At 41.3% G+C, this 18,506-nt stretch overlaps 1 protein-coding gene across 1 annotated transcript; it reads right to left on the bottom strand.

Annotated features, from left to right (window-relative positions):
• Nucleotides 1–1,970: 1,970 nt before the first annotated feature.
• Nucleotides 1,971–17,574, bottom strand: hal (histidine ammonia-lyase). The gene is made up of 20 exons (XM_080760822.1): nucleotides 17,068–17,574; nucleotides 16,743–16,803; nucleotides 16,104–16,131; nucleotides 15,936–16,010; nucleotides 15,781–15,853; nucleotides 15,536–15,602; nucleotides 15,397–15,434; nucleotides 15,055–15,180; nucleotides 14,292–14,431; nucleotides 14,065–14,112; nucleotides 13,591–13,738; nucleotides 12,365–12,460; nucleotides 11,988–12,046; nucleotides 11,270–11,350; nucleotides 10,974–11,039; nucleotides 10,727–10,892; nucleotides 7,637–7,771; nucleotides 6,080–6,188; nucleotides 5,877–5,946; nucleotides 1,971–3,583 (listed from the first exon to the last, which is right to left on the bottom strand). The coding sequence occupies exons 1-20, from the start codon at nucleotides 17,315–17,317 to the stop codon at nucleotides 3,446–3,448; spliced, it is 1,974 nt and encodes a 657-aa protein (XP_080616948.1). The 5' UTR covers nucleotides 17,318–17,574; the 3' UTR covers nucleotides 1,971–3,445.
• Nucleotides 17,575–18,506: the final 932 nt, after the last annotated feature.

Consider the following 18,506-nt stretch of genomic DNA (forward strand, 5'->3'; position numbering starts at 1 on the left):
CAACCCCCCATCAGCCCTACCAAAATATGTTGTAAAACTGTTGTAACTTTTGATTGAATTATTCAATCTGAACACATGAGATATGTATGGATTCATAATCAGGAGTAGCATTTGGTACTTAGACCATATTACACATTGAAAAGTCTGAAAATTACTTAAACATTTACAATCTGTTCTTTATCCTTAGCGCTTATAGTTAGTTAATTAAATACCAAGGAGTCCATTTGGTTACATTTGTGTACTTTTCGGAGCTACTGTACATTAAAACTGACGGTGCACGTCAACGGTTTTTCCTTCATGCTGGCGCACTTGCAACGACCCTGTGAGGAGTTCCAGTGTCTCAATGCCTATAGAGGTACAGAGCACAACATTGCCACACTTTTTTTTATCCCACAATTTTGTAACCAATTTTTACCCCTGTGTCAATTATCTAATGTGATCCTGGGCTCTACACACCCTCCGCCAACCTAGTCCCCATATATGGGGTCATTGGGGGACATGGGGAGAGCAACGGACTTGAACTCATTCTTCCTTCATGCATGAGTGTCCAAGTTGCTCCTTTACACCCGACAGGGGGGGGTTTCCCTGGTTGGACGTAGCGCGTGGAAGGAACACGTTATTCCAACCAGTTCCTTTCCCCTCCATCAGGCACCCCGCTGACCAGGGGGAGGCAGTTTAGAGACCAGGATTACTGCATGTTTTTTGTGAGGGTACGTACCCTAGGGGACACAGGGAGAACATGCAAACTCCACACAAAAGACCCTTTCACCAACCCCGCCTCGGGTATATGGGCACTGATGACGCGGAGGAGGAAACACGCCGCCAGCACCCACAGCGCCCCGAGCGGGAATCCAACCCAGGACCTTTTAGCTGTGAGGCGACTACCACTGTGCCACCGTGCCACTCTAATGGTTCTAGGAATAGATGGAAACCATGACAGCCCCACTGCCTCAGAATCCCTCCATTCAAACATCCTGCAACGGGAGCAGAACTGCGATGCAATCCTCAACTGGGTTCGGGCTTGCGTTGAAGTCGAGTCGGTCAATACCGTAGTGTTGCTTTTGACAAGGACAGCTAGGTGTACTATTTGCAGTGGGACTGGGACAGCATCGCTGTCATCAATTACTTTTTGTATCGCAGGTCGCATTCACCCAAAGAGGGGGGTGAGATAAGTGAGTAGCTCCTAGTGTATTTCTATCTCGTAGTGTCTCTCTATTGACAGCAAGATTGGAACCTCCACTTGCCCATGTCTTGTGGGCTGACAGAACACAGTGCAGAAGTCCATGCATTTCGCCCCAGCTGCTTGAATTACAGACCCTGGTGGGCCTCATGTTCAAGGTGTTTGACCCCTCCCATATCAAAGATTCAGGTCAAATGGACCGGACTATGTACTCTATTGGCCAGGTTGCCCATGGGCTACACTGGGGTGCAGCTGTTGCGTGCTATAAGGTGGTCATCCACCAGGTCTGCCTGGTATACCTTACCACCCCGTGCGCCTTCACAGAACAGGAGTGGGTGAAAGCAGAGAGCTCCTCCACACCGGACATCAGTACCCAGGCTCCCCCTCCTCCTGGAAAGATAAGGAGGTATCGGTCTCAGCACCTCTGGGACTATTAGTACTGGGATGGAAATAACCCTCAGGCACGCTGGGCAATACCTGCTACTGAAAGTGTCTAACCGGAAGTAACAATGGTAACCCCCAAGGAAGTGATGCAGATCTGTTTACATTGCCCGTGCATGAAACCTGACTAACCCCCCTCATCTTATGTAATGTCAGTGCCACTGCCGCTATTACAAAGCCCCCTCAGGTACATTTTCACTATGGCATAATATGTTTTTTGGTACGTAGATCTTGTTGAGCTGGTCATTTTGAAAGTAAAAAAAGTGTGAGTAGAGTAGAATCCAATTTTGTAAGATTTTATTTCTATGTTGTTTATAGTGGCATCATTGGGATAATATTAATCCTCACTTTAAATATTATTAAGCAATAATCAGGCATACATTTCAATTTAATATTAAAATTGTACAATGGTTGAGGTAGTAATAAAAACACAAACAGAGGTTAAGATCCCTCTTGGTCTTACTAGTAAGACCTTATTTATATATGTTATTAATATATTTATTTTATTACATTTCTTAAGTAAAATAAATGAAACATTAGGTCAATCAGTGTGTGAACAACCAGGGCCGGATTTACCACTGGGCTAGGGTGGGCTGCAGCCAAGGAGCCCCCAACTTTAATGATGAAATTGTAAAGTATTGCAATCCAATTCAAGAGATTTGCGTTTAGGCCCCCTACACTACACACTGCACAATATTTGCTCCGATTATGCTGCCGGGGAGCTTTTTTGGCGCTCGCTGACAAAAACCTTAATCGGACACAAGATTGGGCTTTGATCGCCAAGGTTTTGCTCGCTGCGTGTGAAAGGCTATTGGTAGCTAGATTAGCCTAATTGGTCTATTGCTGTTAAATAGGTATAAAACCAACGCATCTCACTTGAATAATGTTGATAAAACCGTGTTGGATTCTATGCTGCAGCACGAACATTTTACCATGTGAGCTGTGTGTGTGTGTGTGTGTGTGTGTGTGTGCGTGCGTATGCACATACGGAGAGAGAGAAGCAGAGACCGAGAATTATTTAATGAAAATCAAGATTTTGCGTCCTGTCTGCTCTACATTTCGCACTGTGTATTCTGTGTGTGCAGCCTATATGTAACCGGGTCTGGATCGCATCTCGGTACCCTGCAGTGTGTGATCCCTAGTCGGCGATAGGGCATCCACTTCTAGTCATTTTTACTAGTTGACTAGTTGCCTACTACTACTAGTCAGTCGACTAGTTTTTTAACTACCTATTACTTTATTTTTTTTGGAAATAAATATTTGTACATTTAAAGAATTTTTACATTGGTGACTATAACTATAATCTACCTGATCTTGAGGCCTAGAAAATCGGAGGGGAAAAAAGCAACTAGTCAACTAGTACCAACAAGGTCGACTAGTGGATTTACTAGTCGACTAGTCGCTTAATGCCCTAGTCGGCGATCAATCGTTTAGTGTGAAAGCCACAAAGATATAATGACAGACGATTAAAAAAAGACTCCTGTAGTGTGAAATACATAACGATCTGATGACTCCCCGACAACTATAAAAGTCCTAGTGTGTAGGGGCTTTTAGTTATGTTATATTTAGTTTTATTAGGGTGATTTTGCTGCTTCCGGCTAAAATGACTGCCAGACGCCTGGCCATAAGGGACCGGGTGGGGGTTCCAAAATTACTCTAGCCCAGAGGCCTCAACTCCTATAAATCTGGCACCGCATGATAACAACATTGCATATTTGACAATAGTCACTTTAGTCAGTAAAACAGTTGAACCTTAATGAAAAACCTGAAGTCTTGTTAAGCAACATTTCTGAACATGAATATTATTTTCCCAGAAATATGCCTTTAGTTGCACTCATGGCGATGACGTTTCCGTGGCGATGCTGGGGACTCCAGGGAAAAGGCAGTGGGTGAGATAGGACGAGACTCAGGAATATACTCTGTCTCATACTTATCAATGTAAGGTTTGGCAACCTGCCACACCTGAAATGGATAGAAATATTAACACATTAGCAACAAACTCTACTTTCTTTTATGTATGTTTGGTTGCGAAGTGAGCACTTACTATGAGACCTAGCAGATCATGTCTGTCTGTGTGTGTGTCTGTCTGTCTGTCCCGCTTTTGTGCCCATATATGGAGCTGAGTGATTACGTCATCATGACTCAGCCATAACCATATAAGGAGTCCCCAAAGCAGCTATACGTCCAAAACCCAAATATGTACGAGCTACGTTCGCTTCCCGCGTTTGCGCATCTTACTGGTTACACTGTAAAATCCTTACACACTGGAAGCATTTTTCCCCCCTGCAATTAATTTGCATTCATTAACTTCAGGATTCCAGCTTTAGTCCTGGGAGGGTAAATTGACCTGTTTTACACCCATGCCCATACTGTATATGGAGATCCCTGATGTCATCAATATTAAGCTCATATACTGTATGGGAATATGGGCATTCCCAGACCAACGTGATCTAGTATGAGAGTGAAAACACTAGCGTTGACTCCCATTGTAACAATCGAATGCAGAAGTACTCATTCTATCTCAATGGGATAGTTCCAATGTTCGGCACTATAGCCCATAGCACCTCACTTTGCGTGTCGCGACTCTCTTCTTCTACAGCTCTGTCCCAGACAATGCCCATATATGGAGATCCCTGATGTCATCAATATTAAGCCCATATATGGGAATGTCCATATATGGCCGTATTGTGACAGTCTCATGATAACCAGTGTGGTTGCTGCGACGTGAGTCACACTTGCAAATGAACCAAGTTGGTACAACACATGGATCTCCATATGAAGATCACGACACTGACCTCGTCAAACCCTGGATAGCCATACATGGTTTGACATACTAGATCTGCATATATGGAGCTGGTCAGCAACTACATCTGACCACACTGACACCAGAATAGTTTAACTCCTAATTCTCAACTGTGCCATATTAAGAAGCTCTGTTGTTTTCAGCTTCTCGCCCTCAGGGCGTCTTACTGTATAATAATATTACAGATTTATTTTGTGCAATAAAGCATCTGTTGCATTGTAGCCCTCAGTGTGCGAGCGATTATTTATTATTACTTGCGCAAGCAGAGCGCGCAAGTAATAATTTCGCCCGGTCTGTGTGCACCGTGCCAGCCAACCCACCACTTGATGCGTATGCAAATAAAACAGCAAATTTGTGCCTGGTTTGTTGGGACCAGATTACATAAATGACCATATGTCTTACGTCATCGTTTAGAGCTAGTCATACCTATACTATATACATAATCAGTAAAATAAAATAGCAAATTGTGCCTGATTTGCTGGGACCAGAGTACATGGTGTGTATATGTATGACTAGCTCTCAATGATGACGTAAGAAATATGGTCATTTATGTAATCTGGTCCCAGCAAACCAGGCACAAATCTGCTGTTTTATTTGCATACGCATCAAGTGGCGGGTTGGCTGGCACGGTTTTTGGCGCAAAGTAACCACAGTATACCGCTAATCAACGTACAACTACATACTCTATATAGTATATGTATAACTGCTCTCAATGATGACGTAAGTAATACAACATTATGTTTCTTACCATATGCCTGATTTGCTGGGACCAGATTACATACATGACCATATGTCTTACGTCATCGTTGAGAGCTAGTCATAGATATACATATGTAATTTGTAAGTTGATTAGCGGTATACTGTGGTTACTTACAGAGAATATGATATATGTGGGGGAGTTATGTTTGTTATAAAAGAAGATATTTCCATTAAAATAATTCAAAATGAAATCAAGAGTTCTAGTTCTCTTATATAACTGGAACATTTGCAGTGGTTGGAGGAGAGTCTCCCAACCATTGAGAAATACAGACCCGGAAGGACACCTACTGGTTAAAAAGTGGCACTGCCAGAAGCTACAGATCTACCATTTAACTTGAGAATTTGACATTGTATAGCATTGTGTCCTCAGAGACGGAGCCTACAGCTAGATAATCGGGGTAATTTTGGGTTGGGACCTTAAACCTCTCGACTTGGGCTCAGATGATCTGTTCTGTCCGAATACTTTCCAAACAGCCATGCCTATCCGGAGCCAGGTCACAGGGGCAACAGTTCCAGCAGAGACTAGAGAGCTCCGGACTTCCGGGGGTCCCGAGGCATTCCAAGCTTGTACAGTAGATTTTTGGTATTTTTGGTAAAGACATTTGGTGCAGAGGGAAACACTAGTGGACCTAGTATAGAATCCTGCAGTACCCTGGTCAACTAAGTTATAGGGTTTAAGTGGTTAACACTTGCCTTCTGGTCAAGGAGGAGACGATGAACTGCCTCGATGTCGGGGGACATGAATCTGTCCTTAAGCCAGGGCCTGTGAACCCACGTTAGATCATTTGACAAGAGAGGGAGCAGAGAAAGAACAGTGGATAAATATTAACCATGCTGCACATGGTCATTTCAGAGAACAGAAACGTGTGTACCTTGGCCACATATATTTAACTTACTTGACCACGCTGCGCACAAGGTCATAGACCTTCTCCAACGGAGTGGTGGTACGCAGGGGGCGTAGGAACTCGATGCCCTGGCACGCTGCTAGCAGTTCTATAGCCAGAACTGATTAGAGAAAATGGATCAGTTGAATTTCTGATGAATGCATTTATAAGCCATGAAATAGACCTTTTCCCCCGGCAGTCATATTGACATAAATAGTTGTGTGTTACATCCTGTAGGTGTTACTAATTAAGGCTCTGTTCCATTTAGTGTAGCAGAGCCAACATGCACAATACATGTACCCTGATACTGTTTGAGCAGAATCGAATCGCACGTCATCGCCCGAAAAGATGAATTATTTGTATCTTTTCGGGCGACGGTGTTCCGCCAACTTTTCGACCATCGCCCGTTCGCCTGCTATCGCCGGTAGTCGCCGGGTCCCATAGACAAATAATGCACTTCCGGAAAATTTGTCTGGCTGTCGCCCACTGTAAAAACTTACTGTTAGAGAGTCATTGGTATTACCTAACATTACACAAATGTCAATATGGCTGCTATGAAAAAAGCCTATCCTACGTGTTAATATTTACAGTAACTCTGAAAGTGTAAAGATGGACCAGTAACTGCCAGGTCCATATTTGAGGGCCGCTAGCCCCTCCTATACACAGGTTCAATGTTTGTTTCGTAAACGCCATTGACAATGAAGGGAAAATGTACGTCATAATGTGTCATTTACGTCATATTGTCTCTTTATTGTTAATAGCGTTTAATGTTTGTGTTTGCACCATTTGTTTTACATCACCATTACATCACCTAATCAACATGGGTTAGACTCGGTGGTGATTTTTACACTTAAATTAACTGTTTGCTGTGTAATTAATGTCTAAAGTCAAATGTCAATTCCCATTGATTACACAGGATCCAACCCATTACAGGGTGAAGAACTGGACGTTACGCTCTGTCACAAGACTTATCCTGAAAGCTGACAGCTACATTATTGTGTTTACTCCGATGACTCAACACTGTGATATCCACCACATTACACGCTGTCTGTTGTTTGTTTAGGAAGAAAGGACGACTTCACCGAGGTTCAACGTAATGTTAACATTACATTGAACCTCAGTGAAGTCGTGTGGCATAGTCGAATAGGGACATGCCATCCCTATTTTGGGCATGTCATTATAGGCAGAAATCCTCAGAAATAGCCTTTATGTTTAATTTATACTGCTTTAGGATTACAATATAAATCAGATTTGAGAGGATATTAAACCATTTAGGCCTGAAAAAAACGTTCGCTCTGAAAGAATATATATTCAAAGATTTGTACCGCATTTTCACGATTTTTCTAAAATAGCAGACCTACAAGCTCGTAGCGCACCACTCGGTGAATCAGTTATTAATCAGCTACTTGTGGTTTCAGCTTTGTGAGCTTGTGAGAACACAAATCTCTTCTCACACAGGTTTAACTGTGTGTGTGTGTGTGTGTGTGTGTGTGTGTGTGTGTGTGCGTGCGTGCGTGCGTGCGTGCGTGCGTGCGTGCGTGCGTGCGTGCGTGAGTGTGTGCGTGTTACTTTGCTCCACATGTTCCACCACCCTCAAGGCCTTTCGGGCAGCCCAGCCTCCCATGGACACATGATCCTCTGTGGCAGCGCTGGTGGACAGGGAGTCCACTGAGGACGGGTGGCAAAGAACCTTGTTCTCTGACACTAGACACAGGAGGAAACAGGTCATAGTTACTGAATGTACTGCACAGGGCTGTCGACATTGGAGTGTCAGAATTGAAAGTAAAATGACTTTTTTTATTAGTCAATATTGCAAAATATACATTGCAATATTTGTTTTGTAATCATTCGCCTACTAGTTGTCTAAGGTGGACTGAGAGGCTAACATGTTGGCTAAACCTTAGTAGTGCAGTCACAGATTTGATCAATTAACTGTGTAATACAGTGCATGTAGTCACTGTTGGGTGGAAACCACGTGCTGTATGTCCAAAACCATATTACTTTTCAGGAAATTGACAAATACCAACATGGTGTTCCAATGGATCCAGTGTTGTTCTTATTTGAAGCTCTTGTTAATATTTTAACATTGGCTAAATATTTATAAAACCCAAAGACAGACTTAACCACTTTCAACCTGGCCTCTCTATTTGACATCCCCATTTTCAATAATCTTTCAAAACAGCAAATATAGCCAATGACGACACCTTGTGACTCGTGAGCATCACATTGCATCTCATTCATTAAATATGTTGATACAAGGTTTCTGCCCAGCAACGGTATTTAAAATGATATATTCAGTCCATATGTATTGTATTGTGTATCGCCCTCCTTCTGAATTCCAGTTTAGTATTGTGTTGCCGACTTGCCTTACTGTACTAAATCAGTTAGTCCATGGGTCAATAAATCGGTGCCATCTGGGTGGGCAAATTCTAGTCGTGATTTTTTTAATTTCCTATGTCATGTGAACTCAATACTGCAGCAATCTGGCAGTCAGGTTAGTGCTCGTCAGCCGACACTGCCCCCGCTGCCACCCTTAGATCTCCATATATTATGGTTGGTGACTCTCGTCTTTTTTTTTTTAATCTTATGATCTCTCCTTCAACATAGTACATTTCAGATCTTGTGCTACATAATGAACAATCCCACTAGCTTTCTCAGCTCATAAAATTGCCTTGACGTCACTACTACTTTTCCAAAATCATAAGAATTGTGTTTTTCATCTGATTGCACCAATTATGATTTCCTCCACAATAGGCTTTTCAGCGTCTTTTAGGACATTAGTCACCTGTGGTGTTGATTGCTCCACTGCTCGCAAAGCGCTTCCGGACATTTTTGAGTGCCCTTGAGTGGGCAATTTTACACGGAAGTCTAACACTGGATTTTGAATGATGTATGACTTTTATGTTCGATTTTTACAGTGTGGTATCAAAGGGCCAGCTGTACCTAGAACTCTGAGAGAGTGTGTGTGCGTGCGTGTGTGCGTGCGTGCGACGTGTGTGCGTGCGTGAATGTGTGCGCAAAGTAATGGCGGAGCAAATCATAAGGTCTTAAATTGAGGCAATTGGATGAAAAACACAGTAAATGAAGTACGGTAACCTTGGGTGCATGCATGTTACAACATCCATTTGCCTTCTCTAGAAGCATGAATCAATGACAGTGTTCTTTTGAACTCGTCATACTATTTCACACTATTTCTGCTACCTTGACGTATAATGCCCGGTCAAACACGCAGATGATTGTCTTTCTTTTTTCAAAACAACAAAATGTGTAATCAAATTCAAAAACATTGTTTTCATTACCTTTTGAATTTCCCTAGGTAATATGATATTGGCAGTATGTGTTCTTTTTGTAAACAATGAATATGCTAATAGGGTAAATAAAAAACTGTCCAATAAATATTAAAAGCTACTCCTAATATTAAACGCTATATTAATTTACTTGTATTCAGCCTATAAGCATTTTACTATTAGGCCTATGCCAACTCAAATGGTACCAATATCTGGCCTGGCCCTAGCTCTGGTCCATAGCTCTAATGCGTTTCATTTAGAGCTATGTTACTCTCAACTTCCGCCGCTCGCATGAATGCAGACCAGCCTCTACTCTTTGGCGTAAATAAAAAGAACGTTTTTGCTACTCACCAAAACAAAGGCGAGTTGTGTCATTAGAAAGCTTACTTTCCTTAGTTTATACGTGTGGTGGGGGGCTCAGAGTGCGTCCACTAAGGAAAGTAGGCTTTCTAATGACACAACCCGCCTTTGTTTTGGTGAGTAGCAAAAACGTTCTTTTCAACAGTGATCATACCAACATACAGTACAGTATAAGTGTATACATTGTATCTGCACATTTCTAGCTGAGAATCAAATTACTTTTAAGACCCTTTTGATACCTTGGGAAAAATAAAGAAAGAGACCATTACTGTGTCAAAAGTAATTAACAAACTATATTTTAACTCATTCAGGACAGGGGTCGGGGACTCCTTTTTGGGTTCTTGTTGCTACAGTATGTACAGTATTAGCAACATAACATTTCAGTCCTAAATGCGATAAAATGGTTAAACATTGGATAAATTGTCAAATATTACCGTAAAATAGCTTAACTACATGATGTGAGCATGTAGATCTAGTTTCACAATATTTAAACAAAATGTAATGCTCATTCAATCATTCAAGTGCTTGTCAGGGTGGGGGAGTCCCCAGTGGAAGATTTGGGAACTACTGCTCAGCCGTACATGAGTGAAGTGATTTATTTTTTCATAATTATAATTATAGATATTTAACTCTTGAGAATGTTTAATTTTTCAGTTAAATTATTGTTATTATTATTATTATTATTATTATTAATGAGATTGGATAACTTTTGGAACGTATCCGTTGACTTAACAAGATGCTGGCGATGTTATTTGCATTTAACATATGAGCTGACTGCCGCGAATCCCGGAAGATGGCTGGCAGACAGACAGACAGACAGACAGACAGACAGACAGACACCTGGACAACTGGCCACCTAGATAACGTGGCGCTAAAATTGCCTTCCTGCTTGATCCCGCCTTGTTATAATTTCCAATTATATCTGCTTTTTTGTGAAAGTGAAATTTCACAAACGACCTACAAATAAAGACAAAGAGGAGTCTATGTGTATTGAAACACATACAGTACATACCCAGGGCAGCGGCGGTGCAGTGGGCGATCATGAAGCCAGAGTTGAGTCCACCCTCGCTGACCAGGAAGGCAGGCAGCTCACTCAGAGAAGGGTTGCACAGCCTCTCAATCCTCCGCTCGCTGATGGAGCCCAGCTCGTGGACTCCAATGGCCAAGAAGTCCAGAGCCTAAGAATGGACGTGGTTCAATATGTGTATCACATATACATACATACATACATACATACAATACATACATAAAATACTAACCTTAGCTGGGTATTCGCCGTGGAAATTGCCTCCTGAGATGGTCTCTCCTCTGTCTGCAAACACCATCTTATGCAGCCGTTAAATATATAATTGCTACTTATGGATATGGATGGCCTAGAGAGGTACTGTAACTTTAGACTGCGGCAATCTGGGAACCCATTGGCAAAACAAAGGAAAAACAGCCCGTCTCGAGAGACTAAGACTGCAATCCTATGATAGTGATAACACTATTCATTCTACTCTTGGGATTAAAATAGCATTACATTGAAATGTTTTTGAATGTCACAAATGGATACAGGATTGTCCGTGGCACTGTTGATCTCTGTGTTGATGATTTTTTTTACAAAATGTATCGTATCGTTGGCAATACCATGGACCTGTATAGAGACAAAATATAAAGAAAATGCACATTTTACAATCAGGCTTTTGAAAAAGCAATTTTATCTCAGTAACTAAGTAATTAAGCTCTGTAAAGAAAACGAAAGACATTTTAAGACATGTTGTTGCATATGACAGCAGTTGGACTATATTCAAGTAATATTGAGTGCTATATATGGATTAAAGCTGCGTAACTTATTTGAATGGATACATTGTTATTTGATCCAATCTGTAGTGGTTGGAGGTCTCCCAGTCCCTACGCTTCCAAACCTGGGATTGAGTAGGACACCTACTGGTTGATAAGTAGTACTGCATGAAGCACATAAATGTACTAATAATCCCCATGGTAAATCATGGTAAATGGTAGTGCATTAATATAGCGCTTTTATCCAAAGCTCTTTACATAGATTGTGCATGGCCATTGGCCAAGTATGGATGCTGTCTTGGTGGAGCCGTAGAATTATATATATAAAAAAGGTTGAGTGCTGCCGGTCATATCAATTAAGTCACTTAACTCATTTATAATCTGTAGAACAATGTGTTGCTTGTCGACAAGAAGCTAACATTATGTAGCATCCCGAATCATGATGTTCTTGTCGGCAAGCGACACCATCGCGTGATGGAGTATGAATTTACCTGAGGACAACAGCGCATGGTGTAGGCATCCTGGACTCTATCACAGAATCGGTGGCTCTCTGAGAAAAGGAATCACACACAGACCTAGATGAAACATTATGTACACAGTCAAATCCTCCGTTTTTATTTTTACCCCATTTAGACCTGGGGAACCTATAAAGAATTCTGAAAACCCTATTAATAAAAGAAAAAAACATTGTGTTGCTATATGACACACAGAGTTATCTCCCGGCAAATTCAATTAACGCTTAAGGATATTGCAGTGAACTTCATGCCAGAGGGTGTGTTGCTTGCATACATGTCCATGCATTTTATTTATAATAATTCATTATATGAAGTTCCATCTCTCCTCTGCCATGAATCCCGCTTCATCTGACCTGCTATCTCCGAGGAGTGATGATCTGAGTCCAGCAGGGCGCGGAAGCGCTGGGCCACCTCTATCTGCCCTGGGTGGGGCCGCAGTGCATGGATGTCTTTCCAGAGAATAGAACACAATGGAGGATGGGACACACATCCCTGAGTCATGACAATCCTACATTCTCAAGAATGTATTTGCCAATGAATCATCCGGTGCAGCATTTGAGATTTAACCACATGAACCCTAGCGTCCCTATATTTTAGGGCAAACATTTTGCAAGCTCCATCTACAATTTACGATTTAAGAATTAAGCAGATGCTCTTAATCCAGAGCAATTTAGAGAAAGCAAGAAAAACACACAGTAATACATCAAATGCACAGAAATAGTCATCAAGGAAACTAAGAACCTAACATCCGTCTACTCTAACAGTACAATGAAAATACAAGATCTTGTAGATGGAGCTTGTATATCGGCTATTTATGTCTGAGACATTTTGTGTAGAGGGGGGAAAGGGTAGAGCCCTGGGGGGACCCTGGTCAACTAAGTATGTGGGTTTAAATGTTTTTAAAGCAATGGTGAACTTTGGTAGGAAGCTATATATACCGTCTTTCTTTCTTTTTTCTTCTTTGAACTTGTCAACCCTTATTTGGATCACAACTGTTGATTTCTACCTTGTTGACTTGCAGTGTAACTTATATGATTAGATTTACAAAAAAGAAAGACAAAAATAAATTAGTCACATTTCTCAAACTAAGAAGATTCAACCAATATGAAAATGAATGCTGGTATGTTCTTGTTTTCTGTCAATTTCCCCACACTGGCAGCAGCAGGCCTTGTGTTAACAGTGATAATGGTGATCTATATTGTTAGAGAGAACTTCCGTCAATATACTGTGAAAACAGCTATTTCACTTTCCCCAAATTAAGTAACGGGACTTGTGTTTTTTAATATTGGCAGAATCTATTCTTAGCTATAGTGCTGTTGCTGCCAGTGGGACAAAAGTACAAAAAACAAGAACATACCAGGACTCATTTTCATACTATATATTGGCTGAATCTGCTTTGTGTGAGTTTGTTTATGTGATAAAGAATCTGAGCTTTCGACCATACAACTATAGGGAATCACTTATTCCTGTTCCTCGAGCACAGAAGCAACAGATAAAGACGACAACAACAATATTTGGAGTTATGCAACCCAAGCTTCTACCAAAGTTCAACATCTCTTTAAGCCCCTCCGTTGCTCACCACTGTCAAAGGCTTTTGTGGTCCCCTTCAGCACCTCTAGGGTCAGAGCAGCTACGATGTCCGCCTGCTGAGCAATAGCCTGGGATCTCTCCACAGCCTCAGCCCCCAGAGATGTGATCATCTGGGTCCCGTTGATCAGAGCAAGGCCCTATGGAGGAGAGAGTATTTTGGAGAATTGTATTTATTGCTTTTTTTCAGCCAACAGTACAAGTTAGAACATTTCCTGAACATTCCCAATAACAGTTTCCCAAGAGATAGTGGAGAGGTAAGAAATGTTTGGAGAAATGTAGAATTTGTGTGTGCTGTTTCAGTGCATGTGATTCCAACAACCTAGTCTCATTCAAAACAGTCTATAATGCAGATTGCAAATACAAAGACCAACACTGTACCTGGTCCATTTAACTCTATAATTTCAAAAAATGCTTGTCAGTCCAAATTGTGAAAATACTTGAATTAAAATAAAAGTAGTGTTACCTCTTTAGGTTTTAGTGTGATAGGCTTCAGTCCATGGGCCTCCAGGACCTGGCCAGAAATGAAAGGACAGAGGAAAATATATCCAAAGTCATCAAGGGTCATCAAAAAGCAAACATGTTTTCCAACAGGACCTCACGTCCTATAACTCCAAACAGGAGGCAGAAGGCCGGGGCATTGTGCAAGGCGTCTTCACTGGTGGCAATTGTACTGTAGAATACAATACTTACATATTTGGCGTCTGCCCAGCCACTCTTTGGGGACCACATTTTACCTTCCCCCATCAGCCCCAAGGCCAGGTGGGAAAGGGGGGCCAGGTCTCCACTGGCACCAACTGTCCCCTTCTCTGGGACAAAGGATAGACAGGATGCTGCAAAGACAACCAAAGTTTTGTTTAATTTATGCTTCAGCTAAATACAGTACATAATTTTAGTTGAGCGACACACACAATGTTGGGCAAGCTACTCTTGATGTATTACTTTGTTAGTAAGTAATTAGTTAACTTGTTAGTGTTACTTGTGTATATAATATTTACAATTTAGGCATTTATCAGACGCTCTTTAATCCAGTGATTTACAGTAAGCAGGAACATTACAAGGTAATACATCAAATAGACTTAAGAGCTTAGAACCTAATATCTGTCTAACAGATTATTTGTGCATGAAGCTATGAGTGTATACATAGAGTGCTATGTGCTACCTACCTACCTAAAATTCTGAGTTATAAATCTAATAAAATACTAAATTATAACTTTAGCATGTATAAAACAATACAGGACAGTCCAACATGTGAGCAGCCCACTATATCAACCAGTAAGGGAAGGAATGGGTCAACATAGTTTCAGTCAGCTAAAGTCGATAAACAGTCAATTGAGGTAAAGGGCAGGTTGACGCAGAGTACACAGCAAAATCCTCAGTGTTCATTTAGCTCAGGGAGAGAAACGTGACCAAATGGACCTGTATCTAAGGATTTTATTGTGTACACGAGGCTTACCATTGAAGGCCTGGATCATGGCATGCAGGGTTTCCAGAGAGATTCCACTGTAGCCTTTGGCCAGCACATTGATCCTCAAAGCTAACAGCATGCGGGTCCTCTCTGGGCTTAGCGGGTTTCCCACACCTGCAGAGCACAGTATAGTATTGATGATGCTGACAACACTGCAAAGCTGTCAACTTCACTTAAATCTCAATCTCAGTGCCTCCAATGAGGCGTGCGCAGTTGGTCTTTGCAATACTTCACTGGAATATTTATTCACTGGAATATTTATTTTTAATTGACTAATGCTTATTGCAAGTAGTTAGTTAGTTGGTATTTTCTTTGAGAAAAGAAGGTTACCTGCAGAATGTGACCGCACCAAGTTTTCCTGAAGCTCTCTGTAGGAAAAAAATGCACATTCCATCAGTGCATAAATGCAAGATTTTCTCAACAAAAGATGTAATAGAATATAGAAGGAGTAAAATGTATTAGTCCATACTTCAGCTTACTGACAGGAATTACAGTTCTGGCAAATTTGCCAAAGCCTGTTGTGATTCCATAGACAACTATAGAAAGACAGAAATGCAGGATCAGAAAATAAAATGTATCAAATATGGCTAAAGTGGTTAAATATATTTAATAGAGATATAGGATGTTGTATTCGTTTTTTGTATCAATACAGAATACTGTGCATGTAATTATAATTACAATAAAGGGCCGAGAACCTAATAGATGTAACCCAACCTCTGTTTTCTTTCACAATCGTGTCCAAAAGATCCCTGGCTTTTACAACTTTGCATTCGGCTGCTGTAGTCAGCTGAAAAATGGGGAATGGGTCTATTATGTCAGTTATAAGCATAGGACACTGAAGACAACATATAAAGCATATTGATTGTTACCTTTATCATGTATACCCCCCTGCCTAGATCAACCAGATCTGTTGTTGTGAGGGTGTTGCCATCCAAGTGAAGATACTAGTACACAGGGAGTTGCACACAATTCATGATCATACTTGGTTAATACAAACATTTTGTTGTAGTCATTTTTTTTAAATCTGCAACACTCACCTCTTCGGGTACTTTGTATGCAGCCGTTCTATGATATAGTTTAAGGATATTGCACATCAAAATACAATGCTCTCATAATGGCTGAGATCTTAAAACATATACGTGTATTGTATGAGTGTGTTAACCATTATAAGTTATCTTTTTAATGAATAGAATGTAATTTTGTGCAATCTGTATGGTGGTATGGACTGGTCGTATGCAAATACAATACACAGTAACATGCAATTGGCATGGTCATATAATATTTAGTCTCCCTGCTCTTCTATTGAGACATTTAGATTGTGTCAAAGTTCATGCCTCACCTAGACACCGGATCTGAATCTAGACCTATTCAATACATCCCCTGAGCAAGCAGTTCGGCTCTAGCTCAATGGTAAATGGACAGCACAGCACTTGTGAAGGAGACCGGGTTCAAATCCGTGGAGTAAATTTACATACTTTATGATGTCGTCCACTCACAGTTGACAGTTTTTGTATTGAGTTGTACTTGAAATGCACTGCAATTCTGCAAACTGTTAATAAATACTTAAATCAATCAAACATAGTGCTGCTTTAATAATCAGTGCATGACATTGGTTTCAAATATAACTCACAATGACACAAAATATTCTAATTATAATTATATAAACAGAAGGATACAGGTGAGAAACACCAGGTTGGCATGGTATGTAGTCTGGAGACATGGTATCCCCATCGATGGCTGAAAATAGAAAATATCGCACAAATAGCTCAAGCTCATAAAGCACATTTGTGCTAATAATAACATATCAGCGTTCAGTCATCCATTCGTCTGACTTGGCTAACTTATACTTCAACAAGGTCGTACCACATCCCAATATATAGCTGTCTTTACTCTGCGCAATTACGCACAGGTGGGATACAGAGAAATATCAATTCAGCACCATCACCCCAACACGACACGTTGCATATTTGTCTCGTAGCCTTTAATATCATTATTAGTTACCAAGTTCGACAAAGTCATTATCTTCCAGGACGTCGTCGATGGTGTCATCTGCGTCCAACAGACCCAGTCCCTGGCACCTTCTTGCAACAAAACAAACCTCCTTTACGGAAGTAGTGATGCCGCCGTTGTCGGGCTTGTTTTTCATATAGCGTGTGAGGGCCTCGTTTCCAAGCCACTGGATGGTTTTGCTCGTATCTCGACAGGGAACTGCCAGCCACTCATCCCGAATATGGACCGTGTAACGAGGCATTGCTTGTCAGCCAGGATTCCGCGCACCACTGACTGAGTGAGTGAGCACAGTGAGCACCACGCACCGCTCTCCAAGTCCAAGGTACGACGTTCAGCAGCTGCTAAAATGTACCCCACCAATTAGGCACATGCTCGGGAACCACGCCTCGACAAGTCAACAACATAACCTCGGATATGTCCCTCCTCCGCAGGTCACTACAAGCCAGGGTCGTTCGTAAAGTTGGTTCAGGTGCCTCAGTGCAGTGGGAACGAGTTTGACAACCATTATGTAATTTTTGTTTTGTTTTTGTTTTTCCACAAAGTTAGACATTTGACAACGCAGGTAGAAAGTTGTCTCTCTTGAGTCTTTCCCAAAGGATGAAAGGACCTTTAAGGACCATCTAGGTAGGTGTCAAGGGGAGCACAAATACAAAAGTCCAGGTTTGACTTTTAATGTTGGACAAATATTAAATATACATTATTCATAAATAATATACATAGGCAATAGGCCTCAGGGCTATCTAAATGTAGTCCAGCCTATTTATGTTAAAATACAGGTTAACAATTAAGTAGCACAGAGTGGAACTCCACTTCTCTCCCATTCTGGGAGAGAAGTGAGTTTGCTTCAGCATGCCATGCACAACAGGCCTAATGTGCCGGGTTGGCCCTGGTCCAGTGCGTCAGCGAGTCTCTCACTGACGCACAGTAGGATACTGGACATGGACATGTCGCAATCGCTGCATTCAGCTCTACTAATGAATAGAATTAATTCATTGCATTCACCTATAGCCAGGACTGTAGGCTGTACTTTAATTGATAATTATGCACTGGCAAAATGAATTAGCTTAATTTGTTAGGTGCTGGGGAATGGGAACTGTCCATGGGCCTATATCATCATCATCATCATCATCATCACCACCACCACCACTCCTGTGGATATAAAGGCCTATACGCTATACGACCTCCGCCCTGTTGTCAAGTGATATCACAGGGATATCACGCTGTTATGTCCCATGTCCCTAAAACATGTAGGGACATGTTTTTTATTATTGTTCATAGTTAATTACGAGTTGGGAGTGTTGGAATTACCTATAGCCTACCTAAATGTGAGTGCTATTCACGTTTAGGCTATATTAAATTATATTTAAAAAATAGTAGGTGAGATCTTCTAAAGTTTGCACAGTGCACTAGCTCACTGTCTGCACAAATGT

This window comes from Protomyctophum bolini (assembly GCF_963924005.1).
Source record: "Protomyctophum bolini genome assembly, chromosome: 4".
Lineage (NCBI taxonomy): Eukaryota > Metazoa > Chordata > Actinopteri > Myctophiformes > Myctophidae > Protomyctophum > Protomyctophum bolini.

Bases quoted from the DNA above. Each gene is read 5' to 3' on its own strand.
- hal (XM_080760822.1), bottom strand. From the start codon at position 17,317: ATGCCTCGTTACACGGTCCATATTCGGGATGAGTGGCTGGCAGTTCCC. The intron at 13,739-14,064 runs GTAACACTACTT...TCTCCTCCATAG, and splicing joins TCACACTAAAACCTAAAGAG to GGCCTTGCTCTGATCAACGG. The intron at 12,461-13,590 runs GTGAGCAACGGA...TTCTCTGGAAAG, and splicing joins CACAAAAGCCTTTGACAGTG to ACATCCATGCACTGCGGCCC.